A 17,905-nucleotide genomic window follows, 5' to 3' on the forward strand; every position below is an offset into this window, starting at 1 on the left:
TGAGATTTAAAGGCTCCATGATTCGCACATAAGGCCTTGAATATGCCTGAGGCCGTACCAGTGTATAGTGTAGCCCATTTCACATATATGCTTTTGGATCATTCTTGGGATAATATTTGGAACTTCTTCTTTATACTTTGCTTCCACTTTCATGCGTTATGTTGCCATCATATCTTCATCCTTCCCACTCACTAGGGTTCAAACACACACACACCTACTTTCAGTTTATAATGTTCTATGTAGAACCAACCTAGGGATATGACGATAATTTTACTAATACATACATCCATTTCATATTCGTCCAAAATTACCCTTTCGAAGTCATTAACATGCATTACCCAACCACTTAAGGTAAGGAATGCTTGTATTCTAGCACATCCTAGCGATCCTTACAAGTATTACTTGCCTAAAATTCATATGGTTTACTTACATTGATGATGTGTGTGCCTTTCCAAGCTAGCTTTCTGCTTCTATTTTAAGTGTTTTCATCTGCACATTCAGACTATTTTGACTTCCGACCATTGTAGACTTTTAATCTACCTTTACTAAGATATAATTCTCATAATTTTTAGTATCCAAAGATAGCAAAAAATTACAACTTATAAAAATTTTCAGCTTCGATGTTCATCGTAATTCAACTTTCTAGTCCGAATCAACTCTGATTTATTTCATAAAACTTGTGTAAAATCCATCCAACATAATTCTAAGAAAAACTCTTGAATTGGAAGAAAATCCTGAATCAAGAATCTAAAAACCATAATTGTCGTTCTTCATTGATTCTTGACAGAATTGAGTGATCCAAATTCAACAATAACAGAAACTCTGTCAAAATTCGAACTCTAAATGAATGTTTGGACCAGATCTTAACTTTCTCTCTCTAACTGTGTGTGTCCAGAATGTTCGAGCCCTAGTGTTTCTTATTCTTTGTTTTTATTCTTTTTTTAGCAAACTGATTAGGACTAATAAAGAACCCTAACTAGGAATGGTTGGTAAAAATGCAAAATTGGTCCATTATTTTAGTATTTTGTTTTAAAATGAAAAATTAGGTTTTAAATTTATGTTCCATAGGTTGTTACAACAGAAAGCAAGTATCAGAAGCTTGGAAATTGGTGGCACCACAATGGGAACGCAAATAAAATTTAGTATTGGCCCAACAAAACAATACAGTTTTAGAACCATTCTTCAAGCTCATAAATTTTGAAGTACAAACCCTAGCATCATTCTTCATTACTCCCACAACTACTACTGCTACTCCAAACGGCGCCCTGTGCACATCGCTCTTCATTACTCCCACAACTACTACTGCTACTCCAAACGGCGCCCTGTGCACATCACACTTGAGAGCTTCCTTTTGGTGACAGACTCGAGCAGCCTCAATCAGTGACCGCGATTCAACGAACCACCTCATTCCAGCAACTCCTTTTGGGTAAGGATTATAATTTGAGTGCCTCCCTTGGATCTGTATCAACAACAACACTTACACAAGTAGTATAAACATGCGACAGTGGGTGTGTAGGTGAGCGGAATTGCAGGGCAAGTCTCTTTTGGCAGAAGAAGAAGAAGCAGAAGAATTTTGATAATATCATCTCTGCCAATAGAGACTCGCACTGTTATTCTTGGCTACCCCTTCTCCAAATTCATCGTCCTTGACTTGCTTATGTTGTTTCCAAGCACCCGCCTCTTCCTTGGCTCTATTTAAACGCTCTGGGATTCGCACATTGAGTTGGATATGCTATCACTCTCACACCCTCACTGCATATCCAGAGGATCATTCTTTGCATTCAATTTTCTTCTTCTTAGGCAAGGGGGCGCATCTCCTTTTCCCCCAAATTGACTCTTTCATTTGTATTTATGTTTATATTTCCAATGGAATATGGAGATTTTTCGTAAAGATCTATATTCTCCCTCCATACAGTTGAAGCTCTCAAGTATTGGATATGCTTCTTTCTTACAAAGAGTATATGCCACTGCCACTGCCACTGCCTCTGCCAGCTGCTCCCATTTCCTTTACGGCTCTTCTTTTCTGCCTCTCTGCTCCTGATTCCTTTACTTTTCAAGCCTTTTAAAATCACAACCTTTGCCTCATTTACTTCAACGTCAGCCGCAGAATGGCACAGTTTTTAGGGGATATTTGAAGGTTGAGAAACAAAGATTATTTAGATCATACCCATTAAATATACATATACATATAATGCTTCCTTTTTGCAGCATCTGATGTTGGTGCGTTGGTCAAAATGGAATCCACCAGCTAACAGCCACATCAGACCATTGTTTTACCCGCCCTTTTGCTCGTGATATCACACATGGGTTTGGTTCGAGAGAAAACAAAACATTCTTTGTAAAAGTGTGAAAGTCTATCTCTAATAGCCGCGTTTTAAAACAAAACTGAAAAAATCTAAAAATGACAATATATGTTAGGAGTGGGCTTTGGACAGTTAGAAATAATATTGTTATCGGACGAGCCTCCGTAGAGATGAGAGAAGAACTGCGTTTAGATATCACCGTGGCTTTTTTTTTTTTTTGTGTGTGTGTGTGTCAATTGTAATAACTAGTTTTCAAAATAATAAATTGGAGATAATTGTTCATTTACTAATTTATTTATTAAATCGGGTAAATTATTGTATATTGAGTCAACCTTATTTTGAGTTGACTTTCAAAACCCTAAACCAGCTGTGAATTAAAATCCTTTTTTATAAACCCAACTGATTCACACTTGCCTTTCTTCTTAACCACACATCTCCCTAAATTTGCGACTAAAATATTAATTCTGAAGCATACCATAATCCTAATTATAAACGTGGTCTCTCCAACAAAATTCAACTATTTTAGGTGGTTGTTTTGACTATTTTGGTGTTCATATTAAATAAATAAAATGACAATCCCCACTTTGTCCAGGCAACACAGGGTTTCACGTTTCTTCTTCAGTCGCTCAATAATGGAAGCGGAGAAGGTTTTGAATTTCTACGATTGGGCCTGGTTCCGCCGCCCTAGCTTCCAAAAGGAATCAACTTTTTCATTTTCTTCGAGTTCTGAAGCGAACCCAGATGCTGAAAATGGCGTTAAGGCGTTAGAAGAAGCAATCTCCACGTCTGGTTCTGTTTCCCCCAATTCGGTGAAGGGATTTAAGGATGTGGGGTTTGTTTTTTCAGAGGAAGAAGAAGAAGAAGAAGAAGAAGAAGAGTCAAGGATCTCGAGAGCTTATCTATCAGAGGTATGGCAAGTGTTAGCTTTGGATAGAAGAAGAGAAGAAATAAGTCCATTGTTAAAGAACTGGAAGCTGCCTTCCATGAGCAGTGAAACTGACATGAAACAAAATCTTAGGTGGTGGGCTCATACCGTTGCTTCCACTGTTAGATAATGGCTCTCTCTACTATATACTGTATGGGCCTCAAAGGCCCAGGGGGCATCTTAGGACAAAAGATGACACGTTCCCTAAAAGCTCTCGATTGGTGGGCCATCTTCTTCACTTCCTCTGTTTCTCTTCTTTTATTCCTCTCTCACCCCTCACTCTGTTTCTCTTCAATATCAAACCCCTCTCTCCCTCCTAACTCAATGCTCTCATGATGATACTCAAACAACCCTCGTCATTTCCATCTCCTCTCTTTCTCTTCCTCTTTCTCATCACATCCTCTGTTTCCTCATCCCTCTCCCCCACCGCCGCCCCAACCTCCTCCCCATTGCCGCCTTCGTCCTCCTCGACCCTCGACCCGAAGCAACTTAGAGCTCTTCAATCCCTTAACATTCCCACTTCTAGAGACCCATGTTCGCCGTCCTCCCTTCATAATGTCACTCTCTGCGACTCCTCTGCCCCCTTCCGCCACCTTCTTTCCCTACGCCTCGCCAACTGCTCCGACGACGTTGCTTTGTCCTTCACTGCCCTCAAATCCCTCTCCACTCTTCAATCTTTCCAGTTCCTCAACTGCCCCATTTCCCCCATTCGCTTCCCTTCCGATCTCGCCACTTCCCTCCGCTTCTTCACTTGCATTCGCAGTCTCCGTAAGCTTACTGGCGTTTGGCTTAGCCGCCTCCGGAACCTCACTGATCTCACTGTCTCCCATGTCTCTATTACTGCCTCTGGCCCTTATGTCATTCTTGGAAATATGAAATCTCTCAGGTCTCTTACCATTTCTCACGCCAATCTCACGGGTTTTGTTCCTAAACACCTCAATCGGAACCTCACCCATGTCGACTTTTCCGGCAACAAGCTCAGGGGGAAAATACCCACCTCCATTACATTGCTTGAAAATCTCGAGACCTTGGATTTGTCGTTAAATTGGCTCAAGGGCGAGATCCCCACTTCAATTGGGGACTTGATTTCGCTGCAAAACTTGTCGTTAGCATCCAACTCACTGTCGGGATCCATCCCGGAGTCTTTTTCAGCCATTCCAGGGCTAGTTCATATTGATTTGGGTTCAAACCAGTTGAATGGGACCATTCCCAGGTTCATTTCTGAAATGAGAAGCTTGAAGTTCTTGAATCTGGAGAACAATGAGTTTCATGGGGTAATTCCTTTCAACGAATCATTCATCAAGGGGTTAGAGGTGTTCAAGATTCAGGGGAATAACAATCTATGTTATAACCATTCGATATTATCGTCAAAGTTGAAGCTCGGCATTGCTCCTTGTGACAAACACGGTTTGCCGATATCCCCACCGACGGCTAAAGACGACGGCGACGATTCAATGGCGGATGATAGTGGGAGTGATTATGATGGGAATGATGAGAATGATGTTAGTCACAAGGAGGCTAATCATCATCACGGGCCCAACAAGGTAGTTCTTGGAGTGGCAATTGGGCTTTCTTCCTTGGTATTTCTCATTGTTTTCTCGATTCTCTTGTCCAAGTGTTGTCGTTGAGATTATTTCTCATTATCCCTCATTGTTTTCTCGATTCTCTTGAAGTTGGATTAGAGTTAGAAACATCATTGTTTAATTACACACATATTACACTTGTCTATGGGATTTTTTGTTCAATGGTTTATTTATTTTCTCAGCTTTGATGGCGAAATCTCTCTAAAAAAAAAAATGTAATTCATAATGAGACAAATGTTATCTTCAGTTTTGTACTTTGCTTACATTAGAAGCATATCCATTTTGTAATAAAAAAACGAAAATCTGCGGCCCAGTGTTGTTTAATTTGTCTGGAGTATATGCTTAATTGGTGAATGGGATAATGAGTTGATGAAGCTAAAGAAAGATTCTGTCTTAAACTATATACAATCAATCTAGTAGAAGCAAAATAGAATGGATTGTGAGATGGGTTAGCGGGGCGATTGGGGAATAGGGAGGGAACAGGGTAGGCAATTAGATTTTGAAAGATGAAAAAGTAGTGGGAGTAGGGTTGAAGGGGGGCCCCCCATTTTGATGATTATATGGGGTCACAGTTTGCTTATGGAATGCGTATGTCAATCAACCTTTGCTTCAAGTCGCAGAAGAGAGTTGTCTGGGACCCTAATGTTTTCATGATCAACCCCATAAATATGAACATTATTCTATCCTCCTTAGATTTATAAACGGCATAATCAATTGGGGGGGTGTAATTCAATAACAAAAATGGCATCAGCCGGCCAAGATTGTGCAATTTATAACATTGCAATTCAGGAGTGAAATTTACGTCAGAACAAGTTTGAGAAGAAATCAATCTACAAAGATACTGATTGTTTTATGGGAACGATGAAAAAAATAACTTTTGTAAGAAATAAACCAATCGATCAGTCAAATTAATGTTGGGATGCTAAATGAAGGTAGGCGACTGAAGGGTGATGGAAGAACCACAGCTGACAACGCCTGCTCGAGTTCCTATGTTAAATGTACTACTTGGGAGGGAGGAATAGGCCAGGTGATGCAAGTAGAGGTAATTTTTTAGAACTTTTTTTAAAATTTAAATCCCGTCTTGGTCTCGCACGAGAGAGAGAGAGAGAAAAAAAAAAAAAAAAAAAAAAAAAAAAAAAAAAAAAAAAAAAAAAAAAAAAAAAAAAAAAAAAAAGAGAGGGAGGTTTACGGAATTCTAATTGGGGTGAGAAGTTAAAAGAGAACTTTTATCTAGAGGTTTGATGTTAGTTTAGGGATCGAAACACTTGTACTAAAAGCCAGCTAGTCTTGAAAGTTATGCTTACGTACTATGGTTTCATAACAAAACAATTGGCACTCTATCAACCAAAAAAATTGTATACTGAGTTGAAACAAAGTACACTATAGAATAAGAAATGCTTAAACTCTCCTTAAAAAAGAAATAGCTCTGACAGACAAATCTTAGAGTAGTAAACACATTGCCAAAATTTGAACATGCCATCAAAGATAGTAGAGAACCTTTTCTAGGATATATTTTGAGACTTGTTGAGAATAACTCCTTCATATTTGACTTGGAACCACTTCATGGCGTCCTCTTTAGTGACTCTATGCTGAATTCCAACACTTGATTTGCATCTACGGCGACGACCTACACGGTAACCTGGTCGTTCCAGAACAACATAGAAGTCCATACCATAAATACCCGTAGAAGGATCATACCTGTAGCAAAGTTTGAAAAAGAGGAGTTTAGAACAAGAAAAGCTAAATTACTTGTCAGTTTAAACTGTTATACAATAATATTTCATCGCAACAAAACTAGTAGGTGCCAGCATTTGCACCACCAAACTCTTCTTGCATAAAAAATTACCCAGAGAATAAAAAATGTGGCACTGAGATACACATGATATACCAGAAAGTTATTTGAAGACAATGTCCGTAGGTCAGTGATGAACTCAAAATAGTTAAAGCCTCGAGAAATGAAAGTTGAGCATTTGTAAAGTTGGAATAAAGGTGAATATTCTCCTTGGTTTTGGTTCAAGATCGATATAAATAAGACACTGAAATATATGTTGGACATCCCTTCGCAGATAATTTGAGATCCTACAACATCATTATCCAACAGCATCAAGTACGTTTGCATTCAGTTCGTATCTCTCTCCAAAGCTTACACAATCCATGCTTTATATGAATGAAAGTTTCTAAGTTATATAAATCCCAGCAAAGAACAGGTGTGTATGACTTGGATTGGTCTGTCACAATAATTTTTGTGCGCACAACAGTTGAAGATCTCATGTTCTGAATCCAACTACGGGTCAGACAACGAAGCAAATCCAATCAAAATGCAAAGTATGATTATAAGCCAACTGGCGGAACTAAGTTATTATATTTCTAAAATTAAAATTCCTCAATTCCCTCTCTTCTTCTTAAGTATTTCACGAAGGTTCTATGAGCACACTTGCATATTATAAGCCAAAATCCTGATTTGTACAAAGTCTATATCAATCAGCATCATCAACAAACAAAACCGTTACAAGAAAAATAAACAATAACAAGATGGAGAGAAAAAAATCACTGAAAAATACAAGAGAAATGTTAGACAACTCACTTAATTCCGAGATCAATATGCTCCTGAATTCCGAAACCAAAGCACCCAGTATCGCTAAAGTTCCGGCGCAATAGCTCATACTCCTTAACCTTCAAACCACTCTCAAGAAGCTGCATTGCTTTCTCACCCCTCACGGTCACATAACATGCGATCTTTTCGTTACGCCTGATTCCAAACGATCGAACGGTATACCGAGCTATTTCAATCACAACATTCCAGCAAGACATGCCCACTAATTTCAGGAAATGAATGAAGAAGATAGAAACGGGAATTCATAACAGTGACTAAAAGGCAAAGGTAATTATACCCTTGGAAAAGACTGGAGATTGGCCACTGAGCTGTTCGAGCACCTAAAGTACAAAAAAGAAATACCATAATCATAGTTAAGATTTTACAGAAATTATACAGAAAAGAACCGAAGGGACAAGTAACAGACGGTAAAGAAACCTTTGCGGCTCTGGTAAGACGATCACCACTTTCACCAACAGAGATGTTGAGAACGAGTTTTTGGACTTTGATATCGCGCATGGGATTAGATAGCTTCTTCTCTGACGCCTGAGATGCAATGTTGTACAGTCAAACTAAATTAGAAATCTAAACACGCAAAAACGTATTGGATGCTTGAATCCAAACCAAAATCAAACGAAAGAGGTGGAGGTACCATTTTTGCCGTATCGAAGTTCAGAGCAGAAAACGAAGCTCGGGAAGGGGACAAGTGCGAGAAGGGTAAATGCTAGGGTTTTAAAGCTATTAATACTCTCTCTTAGACGATCAATTGACGAAACTGCCCCCTCATGGTTTGGGACCAAATTGGTAAAAAAAAAAAAAAAAAAAAAAAAAAAAAAAAAAAAAAAAAAAAAAAAAAAAAAAAAAAAAAAAAAAAAAAAAAAAAAAAAAAAAAAAAAAAAAAAACACATTTATTTATCTTTTACACAATTTTGTAAGTTTTGTAGTTTTCCGATTTTAAAACGCACATATTTTCATCTTTGCTCACCGTTTTAAAGCGTGTTTGTTAGGACTTTGGCTCGTTACATATCGTCGTCAACCTCATGATTTTAAAACGTGTCTGTTATGAGAAAAACGTGTCTGTTATGAGAGGTTTTCACACATTTGTAATGAGTCAAGAAGTTCATGAAATTGAAAATGACCATATGACCAAACTCAGTTTTGCCAAACCATATTTTCATTTGGAAAAATTCAAAAAAAAAGTTTGAAGAGTGTAATAGTCCAAGCTCACAACGGGCAGGTATTGTCTCTTTTGACCTATTACATAACGGCACGATTTTAAAACGTGTCTACTGGAGAGAGATTTACACATATTTGTAAACATTGTTCAGTCTCCTATCTGTTATAGACTCGTATGTGAAGAAATTATAGTTGCAACCTACTATGTCATGTTCGTTTTCATTACACGTGAAATGGTACATCTAATGGCAAAAATCTGTCTGCATCTACGAGTTAAGTATGGATTTAAAAGTACATCCATTAGTATGAAGGATCATTAACCAAAGCTTTACTAACAACAAGATTCAGAAGAAAAACGAAGCAACCAAAATACAAACTGTGATAAACGAATGTATGATAAACATTCGAGCAATTCATGAGGCAGAACAAACAACAGCCACAAATTCATGGGTTTAGGAAGATGGTAAGATTTACAGGGTTTAACCAGCAGCATTCAAGCGAAGTTAAAATGGAAAAGAACAATCATTTGTATTATTCGACACTTGCTAGAAAATGTTTATACGAAAAAACCATGGAAGAACAAAAGCTATTACCAGACATGCCATCAAGAAGTTACAGAATGGCTGTCCCCTCCAACATCTCCCACCCCTGTTTGATATGTTTCCATTGCTATCTACTGATCTTCCCTCGTTCCACTCTTCCATAAATCTGTTGTCTCCGACTCCTTCGACGTTCTTCGCGGTCTCGCCACAAATTTCGCACATTCTGTGCCAAGCAATAAGCATTGTGATTAGATAACCATCAGCTCATTTGACAATATGAAAGACAATGTAGTTTAAAAGCAGGAGTTTCCAATCGGCATGCCGTAGTTTTGGCACTTTGTAACTGAAATGCCAAAAGCTCTGAAACAGGAACGTATCCTTGAATATATCACAAACACAATCAGCCATCAAATATCATTCTCAACTCAAGAGTTAGTATTCAACTTAAGAGGTCGAAGGAGGACAACCCAAGTTTTAAGTTTCGACCAACTGTATCAGTAACCGATATTGAACTCTTTGAGTTTTTCCTTTCAGGTTTTTCCTCTAAGTTTTTAAAATGTGTCGGCTAGGGAGAGGTTTCCACATACTTATAAAGAATGTTTTGTTTCTCTTTCCAACAAATGTGAGATCTCACAATTCACTCCCCTTTGAGCTCACATCCTTGCTGACTCTTGTTCCTCTCTCCAACTGATGTGGGATATCACAATTCATATTCATCCCACTTTGGGGCCAGCATCCTCACTGACACTCATTATTCTCTCCGATTGATGTGAAATCTACAATTCACCCTTTTCGGGGCCTAGCGTTCTCGCTGACATACTGTCCAGTGTTCACTCCCTTTGACACTCCATATCTTACTCGCACTCGTTCCTCTCTCACAATCAACAATCAATTGATCAACAGCGGATACTTCCCCAAAAAAACAGTTAAAGTTCGTCAAGTCTACAACGAACGACTGAATGGAAACCCTCACGGGTAGACTACTTGGTATTTCACAACCAAGTAGGTGTAGCAGCGATGGCTTTAAATTGATAGTATGAGACAACTTCAAGGGTAGACTAAGTTTTTTCTCGTGTTCATAGCAATTTAATCTCCTCAAAGAAAAAGGCATATCACTTGGTATTAAACCAGAAGAGAGAGAGAGAGAAGAACCTGTTTCCTTTGAGCTTGAACCATGCCTCAGCACAGTGAGTATGCGCAATTCCCAGCTCATCTTTGCAGTCACAGCCAAGTTGAATCAATTCTGAAGTACTGATCCCAGTCTTAGGCTCTGAAGCTTGGTCGGAAGCCAAATGGCAGATCCTACACACCCTTTCTCCATTCCACTCTTCGTTAAACCTTTTACCCCCTTTTTGCCTTACATTTATCAACACCGGATTCTCCTTATTCGATTTTACATTCCTCTTTTCGAAATCCTTCCTAAACCCCATTCCATTCTTCTTCTCAATCGATTCTCCATCTTCAACCCCACATGCTGTTCTATCTGAATCAATAACCACTACAGTTTCTGATGGGTTCATATTCGAACCCTCTCTTGTCTCTCGATTAACCAGTTCAGTCGCCGGCGTGCCGCCAGCAGAGGCGGCGCCTTCTGGGATTACCACAATGGTGGCCTCGATCCTATCGCCACTAACCAAATCAACAATGGGTTTAGGACCCTCTGTTTCTTCTCGATCCATCTAACAAAAGGGTTTTCCCCCGAAACCCAGTTACCGGCAGAAGTTGTTCTGAAATATTTCGTTCACAAAATTAATAACTCAACACAGCATCAGAAGGCATCACTTTCACTTTCCATCTAACCAATCGATACGTAATGAAAAATGCATACGAAAATCCAAGTGGGTAATCAATCATGTAAAGGAAGAAAGATATGAAGGCCTTGTTGCTGAGGAGAGTGGAGAGTTTACTTTTAAATGCAGAAATTTCTTCAGGGGAAAGCGTTTACTTCAGGAATTGAAAATGAACAAAATAAGAGCTCTGGCCATCTGGGTCGTCTCCAATTGGATTCCTCCACAGCTGAAAGACCCTATTTCCCCTTCCCTCTCTCTATCCCTTTCCGGCACTGATCTCTCGATGTGACCTTAAAAAACTAGAGGAGAAAAAATCAATATTCCGAGGGGAAAAGTGTGCAACCGAGGGGAGTTGAATACGCGACAATTTGAGTTAAAACAAAAAGGAAGAAAAAATATATCCAACATTTTTATTTGTTAAGCTTCAATTTGTCCTCGGACTTCACTCCACGCCTTGTCGTTATTCATGTCTCTCAGCTCCTCCATGTCCCAGTTGGATGCATTCAAAGTAATTCAAATTTTAATTCTTTTCATGCAATGAACCAAAAAGTAATTGGTACAATTGAAGATCAAGTAAAGAAGATGTTCTCTAACAATATTATATTCAAACTCTTCCTTCTTTTCTCTTTTCTTTTTGTAATGTAATATTCTCGAATATTGACATTAATCTTTTATGGGTCTTGAAAACCATGTTATTTATCAAAGCTTAACACATTAAAGCACAATACTTTACCACCACCAAGAACAAAAAAGGCAAAAAAAGAGTATGAGAGGGCATATACATATTTCTGGGAAGCCAAGATAAGGTAAAGAAATCAATCAAAGAACAAACTATGAATCATTATTTAAATTCCGAAGCTTTGATTTGACACTTTAAACTTGTTTTCGTTACAGAAGGCATTGGAATAAACAAATAGAGATTACCATATTCAATTTGGACAGCTTCCAACATTAGTTGAATTTAAAAAGTTGAAGATAATCTGGAAAAAAGAACACAAGTTGGGCACTTGCTTTATCTATACACAAAACTTTGTGCTACCTGCACCAATTGGAACCCTTTTATCTCACTTTTATATACATTTTTTTTTTCTCTGGTCTTCCCCTTCCTTAAGGCCCATCTCCATCTGTTAAATCCCTGCCCATGACTCTTTCCCCCACCTAGCACTCAACGTACCCTTCTACTTACCTCATCATCCACAAACAATTTGAAAAGCCTATTGCACAGATTCTCTAGGGATACAATCCAATTAATATAAGTTTGTTCCACAGCATATTTGTTACTTTTTTGGGTCATAAATATCGTTCTTTTTTGTAGTTATAATTAAGAAGTTAAAGATTTGAAGAGAGAATAGTGATATGGAATTAAAAAATGGAGATAGGACCGAGTTTAAATGCTCATCCTTGACATTGACATTCATATACATTATGCCTAATTATTAGAGGAAGCTCCAATAAGAGGAGAGTTGAATGCAAATGAACCAGAATGATTAAGAAGGGAAGTGGGGAATTAGAGTTGTCACAAGTCAGAAGACAGCGTGACTTCCAAATAACAAAACTAATGGCAGGCAAAGAAAGAAGGTATTAGGCTAATCCCATGTCTTATTTTGCTTCCTTGAGGGAAGAGATGAAACAATCTTCTTCTCAACATGATTTACAGCCATGCTTGGATAAAGCCTTCTTCTTCTTCATGTTCATCATCACGTTTCCTCTTCATACTTTGTTTTGTCCCCCAAATACTGAAAACCTCAGACCTCAAAATCTGCTAATATATCTAATACGAAACATTCTATGGTATGGATATGGTATGGAAACCTTTATATGATAGACACGTTTTAAAAATTATGAGGAGAAGTCCAAAAGAAAAAACTCAAAGATATCTATTAGCGGTGGGTTTGGGTTGTTATAAATGATATCAAAATCAAACATCAAGTAGTGTGCCAGCGAGAACACTGGGTCCAAAGGGGATAGATTGTGAGACCCCACATATATAAACGAGTGCAAGCGAGAATGTTGGACCCCGTAAGAGGGTAGATTGTAAGATCGCACATTGATTGGAGAGGGGAACGAAACATTTTTTATAAGAGTGGACATCTCTCTCTAGCAAACACGTTTTAAAAGTCTCGAAGGAAAGCAAAAAAATAATAATAATAATAAGTTGTTACATCTGATCACCCTTGGCGTTGAACAGTACCTCTTATCGTTTCATTTCACCATTTAAAGCTAATTCTTCATTGATATTGGGGAACTTTTTCATATGACTGAATGTCGTTTTCTTTCACGAATCCTACGATACAAAATAAATTCAGTGACATCAGTCATCACGAGGGTCCGCCGTTAGCTTTCTGGATTTGGTGATGGACGTAAATGCTTTCCATCTCTTGTGAGATGCAAAACTGATTATGTTTTGATGAACTATTTGCTTTCAACGGGGTCCTGAAAGCTCCATGGCTTCGATGACAAATGAAGACTCTTCATGAATATCACAGTACTTTGTGGAGAAACTGTGAGCTCTATTCTCATAAACACTTCCTGCTCCACCTGGTGATTCCTCCATTTGACTCGACTGTCCAACCAGACCTTCTACAACCTTCAAGATCTCGGACATCTTCGGTCTGAGTTGTGGATGTGACTGAGTACACTGCAGAGCCAACTCTACAGCTTTTTCCAGCTCCATTGCATCATAACATCCTTTTAGATCCCTGTCAACCAGCACATCTAGCCTCTTCTCCTCATGTAATGTTCTAACCTGCTCATTTCACTTTTTTTTTTTTGTCAGATATCATTATGAAGTTGAGATTAAAAAAGAAGACTCTTCATGAAATTATAAAAGCATGTGTTTATGATTTCACATCGGTTGGAGAGTGAATGAAACACTTTTATAAGGGTATGTAAACATCTCCCTAGGAGACGCGTTTTAAAAACATTGAGAGGAAGCCCGACAGAGAAAGCCCAAAAAGGACAATATCTACTAGTGGTGGGCTTAGGCTATTACAAATGGTATCAGAGCTAGACACCGAGCTGTGTACCAGCAGGACGCTAGATCCCGAAGAGGGTGAATTGGGGGGGTCCTACATCGATTGAAGAAGAGGAACAAGTGCCAGCGAGAACGCTGGGCCCTGAAGGGGGTGGATTGTGAGATCCCACTTTTGATTGAGGAGGAGAATAAAACATTCTTTATAAGAATGTGAAAACCTTTCCCTAGCAGACGTGTTTTAAAAACCTTGAAGGAAAGTCCAACGAGGACAATATCTAGTAGGAGTGGGCTTAAGCTGTTACAAATAATCAAACAACTCATAACAGGAGAGACCCTACATACCCATTCGAGGATCATTCCCTTTCGAACTTGGCCATTGCCAGCATCTAGTGCTTTTTGGCCTGTTAAGAGTTCCAGAACCAATATGCCAAATCCAAAAACATCCGTCTTTTCTGAAGATTGTCCAGTTGAAAGATATTCCGGGGCAATATGTCCCACAGTGCCCCTAACAGCAGTAGTAACATGTGAATCTCTCCTATCTAACATCTTTGCCAGACCAAAATCCCCCACCACCGCTTCAAAGCTTTCATCTAGAAGAATATTTGCAGCTTTCACATCCCGGTGAATAATTTTTGGGTTACACTGCTCATGCAAGTATACAAGTCCACGAGCTGCACCAAGGGCAATGCACAATCTTCTGTTCCAATTCAATGTTGGCTTTTCCTGGCCTGCATCTGAAAGTGAATGGTATATAAACAACCAAAATATAGCAGTAAATACAAATAAAGAAGCACTATTCAATCTAGTTTGTCCAAAGCAGATTATCAAGGATCCGAGCAAGAATCAGATTATACGTATGTCATCGTCATTTGTTAAAACAAACCTCTCAGGCGGTCAGCAACGCTTCCATTTGGCATATATGGATAAACGAGCAATCTCTCATCTGGCGTCATACAAAAGCCATACAAACGCAAGAGGTTGCGGTGCACGGCTAAGCCAATCAGTTCAACTTCTGTTTGAAACTGCACTTCTCCAGTATAATTTGGATCTCTCAGTCTCTTGACAGCAACATATGTCCCATTTGGAAGATAACCTTTATAAACTACTCCAAAACCACCCTGTCCCAGGATGTTTTGGGGACTAAAATTACATGTTGCCTTTTGTAGTTCACGGAATGTAAACCTTTTCAGATGACCTATATCAAATTCATAATCTTGCTGCACTGCAGATATGAACCATCATAATGAAGTGCAGCAGAGTCAATCATTATACTCTGACTATAAGAGAGAATAAAGAAGAAAAAAGTACAAGGGCATCGGTTCATCCCAAAGTTCAGAAAGTACCGTAGGACGTGAAGACAAGATGAGATCTATAACAATGCACCCAGCCAACAAGTAACACAACAGAAACCACAAATGTGAAACTGACAATTAGAGCTATGGAAAGGATCAAGTGATGTCGGCCATTATCTTTCTGAGGCGAACCAGTTTCTGAACGATAACAGCTATTCATGAGTTTTATATCATTGAGATTCAAGACACAGCGACCAGGGAGAATATAGTATTACCATTAACTGGTTTTGAAACTATTCCACAAACTTTAGACGATGAAGATGCACAAAGGAAGCTATTCCCTGCAACACTACAGAAACAAGGCAAGCACTGTCAAAAGGTGGTAAATGGCATTGGAGGAAAACATAATTCCCTCTCTTTACAAACCATTCTCAGATATAGGCTAATTCTGATCTTCATAAGTAACCGATGGAATTTGGAATGATATCAAGTTTTCTGACAAGTTAACTCGACATGAAGTCTCACCTGTACTCTTTGGCAAGTATTCTTGGAGTTGGGCCGCTGAGATTATTATTGGATAGATCCCTAGCGAGCAAAACATCTGGTCACTTCTGTGAACTCAGCAAAACACAAGGAATTGCAATAGAATAATACTTACAAGAAGGAAAGGCCTGAAATATTTGCAACAGATTCCGGAATTGGTCCACTTAACTTGTTACTGCTGAGCTTCCTGAAAACTTGGCAGGCAAAGGTTACATGACAACAATAGAATCAATAATTAGAAAGTAGAAGAGAATGAAAGAAAGAAAAATCTTTGCATATCAAGTCATACTTACAAGTAATTTAAACGAGTGAGAGACCCCAAAGAACTTGGAATGCTGCCTACAAACTGGTTGTTAGAAAGGTCAAGAGTCTGAAGCTCTGAAAGTTCTCCTATATCATCTGGGATTGGACCAGATAATTCATTATTTTGCAAGAACCTGCGATTATTTATATAGAATACATGAAAAAAAAAAAACTTCCAAAGAAGTGAGATAAACCTTGAATGAGAAACATTCCAACATTAGGCTATCCAAGTAATGGGACAAGAACAGATGAGTAAGAACAACCACTGAATTTTCACTTCAGAAAACAATAGTAGACGTCTAACAAATGATTTCGAGACAATGAAGGGAGAGGGAGGCTCACTGCTCACATTGTCCGAAGGTAACTCAGGTTCCCAATGCTAGGGGAAAGCGTTCCAGATAAGCCCATATTTGACATCTCACTGTATAGCAACAAGAACAATAATCAGTAACATATTTGAGCTTTATCTGACATTTATTCCTACAAATATATTCAAATCATACACTATGAAGAAGAAAAAAAGATGCTCTTATGTTCATTGTTCATCGCTTTTTTTTTGTTTTCCCCTGTGAACCAGATAGAAAACCAGGTTTAAGACAAAATGGAGAAGCTTACAGAGAAATAACAAAGCCCTCAACAGAGCAAGCAACCATATTCCAGGTGCATGGATCAACCGAATTTATGTCCCATCCTTGCATCACTCTCCGCTCGTCCCGTATCCAATTCTTCACTGACATCAACGCCGCCACTGAACAGTGCAAGAAATCAGAGATACAGACACAAACATTCAACCAATTTGGAATAACATCAAATGGGTATTCATAAAATGGCCATGGCCAGACCTTCATAGTTTACTCCTTTCGGAGACAAATGACTGTCAGAGGCAGAGACGACCCAGATGAGGATGAACAGCAATAGGACCACTTTTACAACTTCCATTACCAAGCGGGAGGGAAACGAAAGCGAGAGTTCCCCAAGTGAAAAAAGCTAGAACCCACTACTTTCGGTAGGGTAAACTGCAGGATAATAGGTTTGATTGAATTTTTCGGGTGATAAAGTATAGAGTCCATATCTAATTGCAAATAATGACAAGCTTGAAAAATCTTGATTCTAGAATTTCTACTGGCTAGTGCGTTGAAAACCAAACTAGATTTCTGGTACAAAAAGCGGAGAGAAAAAAACAAAAAGTAGTGGCCGATTAAGAAAATGAACCGCAAGACCAGGAAATCTCGAGATGGGAGTAATTTAATGGCTGAGATTGTCCCCTGCCCTGCCAAACACATTGAACAACAAACCTGATAGTGGAAGACCGTAATTTCTCCATCTTCGCTGTGAACTGCAGATGAGTAAGGCAATAATGAGCCGTTGGATTTCTGACATTAATGGACAGAAAATCAAAAGCTTTGATTATACCAGTTTAGAAATGTAATCGTCATTACTGGAAGTAGGGAACCTCGAATATAAAATTTTCAGAGCTCGATGTCTCTCTGCGCCCCAGTGGCGCCAACATTAATGATTCCGGCTTTTAGAATTTGACGCAATTCTCGGAGATAATGGCCAGTTCACCACCCCCCACTTTTTTTTCTTTTTCTTTTTATTCTCTCGACATTGAAATTTCGTCGTTTTTCCATGTCCGTGTTGGCGTAGCAGTAGCAGCAGGGGCAGCTCCAAGGAGCTCGAGAGGGCAATGACAGGGACAGTGGCCACGAGCCCCCCAATGTTACCATGTCCAAAATAAACAATTACTTTACTTCAAAGTTCAAAGCGACAACTTCTCGTATATTAATCTAACGTGTTGGCTAATAACTTGCTACGTATTATAATTCAGAAATTTTCCATTGAGAACCGTGAAGAACAAAGCTTTTTCTCTCAGTGATTGAG

At 38.8% G+C, this 17,905-nt stretch overlaps 4 protein-coding genes across 8 annotated transcripts; 1 reads left to right on the forward strand and 3 right to left on the reverse strand.

Moving 5' to 3' along the window:
• Positions 1 to 3,321: 3,321 nt before the first annotated feature.
• On the forward strand, positions 3,322 to 5,057 carry LOC111478585 (receptor-like protein 51). Of its 2 annotated transcripts, XM_023122943.1 has the most exons (2): positions 3,322 to 3,634; positions 3,686 to 5,057. In XM_023122943.1, exons 1-2 carry the CDS (start codon positions 3,561 to 3,563, stop codon positions 4,854 to 4,856), a joined length of 1,245 nt encoding a protein of 414 aa, XP_022978711.1. In that variant the 5' UTR covers positions 3,322 to 3,560; the 3' UTR covers positions 4,857 to 5,057. The 2 variants fall into 2 exon arrangements, with proteins under 2 accessions (XP_022978711.1, XP_022978710.1); XM_023122942.1 differs by having other exon boundaries at positions 3,322 to 5,057.
• Positions 5,058 to 6,124: 1,067 nt separating this feature from the next.
• Positions 6,125 to 8,156, reverse strand: LOC111478629 (60S ribosomal protein L11-1). The gene is made up of 5 exons (XM_023123000.1): positions 8,057 to 8,156; positions 7,843 to 7,950; positions 7,703 to 7,745; positions 7,396 to 7,591; positions 6,125 to 6,509 (listed from the first exon to the last, which is right to left on the reverse strand). The coding sequence occupies exons 1-5, from the start codon at positions 8,057 to 8,059 to the stop codon at positions 6,314 to 6,316; spliced, it is 546 nt and encodes a 181-aa protein (XP_022978768.1). The 5' UTR covers positions 8,060 to 8,156; the 3' UTR covers positions 6,125 to 6,313.
• Positions 8,157 to 8,941: 785 nt separating this feature from the next.
• LOC111478615 lies at positions 8,942 to 11,293 on the reverse strand. Its single transcript, XM_023122983.1, has 2 exons — positions 10,275 to 11,293; positions 8,942 to 9,345 (listed from the first exon to the last, which is right to left on the reverse strand). Exons 1-2 carry the CDS (start codon positions 10,799 to 10,801, stop codon positions 9,126 to 9,128), a joined length of 747 nt encoding a protein of 248 aa, XP_022978751.1. The 5' UTR covers positions 10,802 to 11,293; the 3' UTR covers positions 8,942 to 9,125.
• Positions 11,294 to 13,112: 1,819 nt separating this feature from the next.
• Positions 13,113 to 17,496, reverse strand: LOC111478565 (probable LRR receptor-like serine/threonine-protein kinase At5g45780). 4 transcript variants are annotated; one of them, XM_023122900.1, is made up of 13 exons: positions 17,438 to 17,491; positions 17,237 to 17,360; positions 16,867 to 17,040; positions 16,640 to 16,772; positions 16,374 to 16,445; positions 16,015 to 16,158; positions 15,837 to 15,908; positions 15,704 to 15,763; positions 15,454 to 15,527; positions 15,230 to 15,376; positions 14,770 to 15,108; positions 14,229 to 14,620; positions 13,113 to 13,658 (listed from the first exon to the last, which is right to left on the reverse strand). In XM_023122900.1, exons 3-13 carry the CDS (start codon positions 16,961 to 16,963, stop codon positions 13,335 to 13,337), a joined length of 1,854 nt encoding a protein of 617 aa, XP_022978668.1. In that variant the 5' UTR covers positions 16,964 to 17,040; positions 17,237 to 17,360; positions 17,438 to 17,491; the 3' UTR covers positions 13,113 to 13,334. The 4 variants fall into 4 exon arrangements, with proteins under 4 accessions (XP_022978668.1, XP_022978669.1, XP_022978671.1 ...); XM_023122901.1 differs by lacking the exon at positions 17,438 to 17,491 and having other exon boundaries at positions 17,320 to 17,360; XM_023122902.1 differs by having other exon boundaries at positions 13,542 to 13,670; positions 16,867 to 17,360; positions 17,438 to 17,496.
• Positions 17,497 to 17,905: the final 409 nt, after the last annotated feature.

This window comes from Cucurbita maxima, unplaced genomic scaffold, assembly GCF_002738345.1.
Source record: "Cucurbita maxima cultivar Rimu unplaced genomic scaffold, Cmax_1.0 Cma_Scf00004, whole genome shotgun sequence".
Lineage (NCBI taxonomy): Eukaryota > Viridiplantae > Streptophyta > Magnoliopsida > Cucurbitales > Cucurbitaceae > Cucurbita > Cucurbita maxima.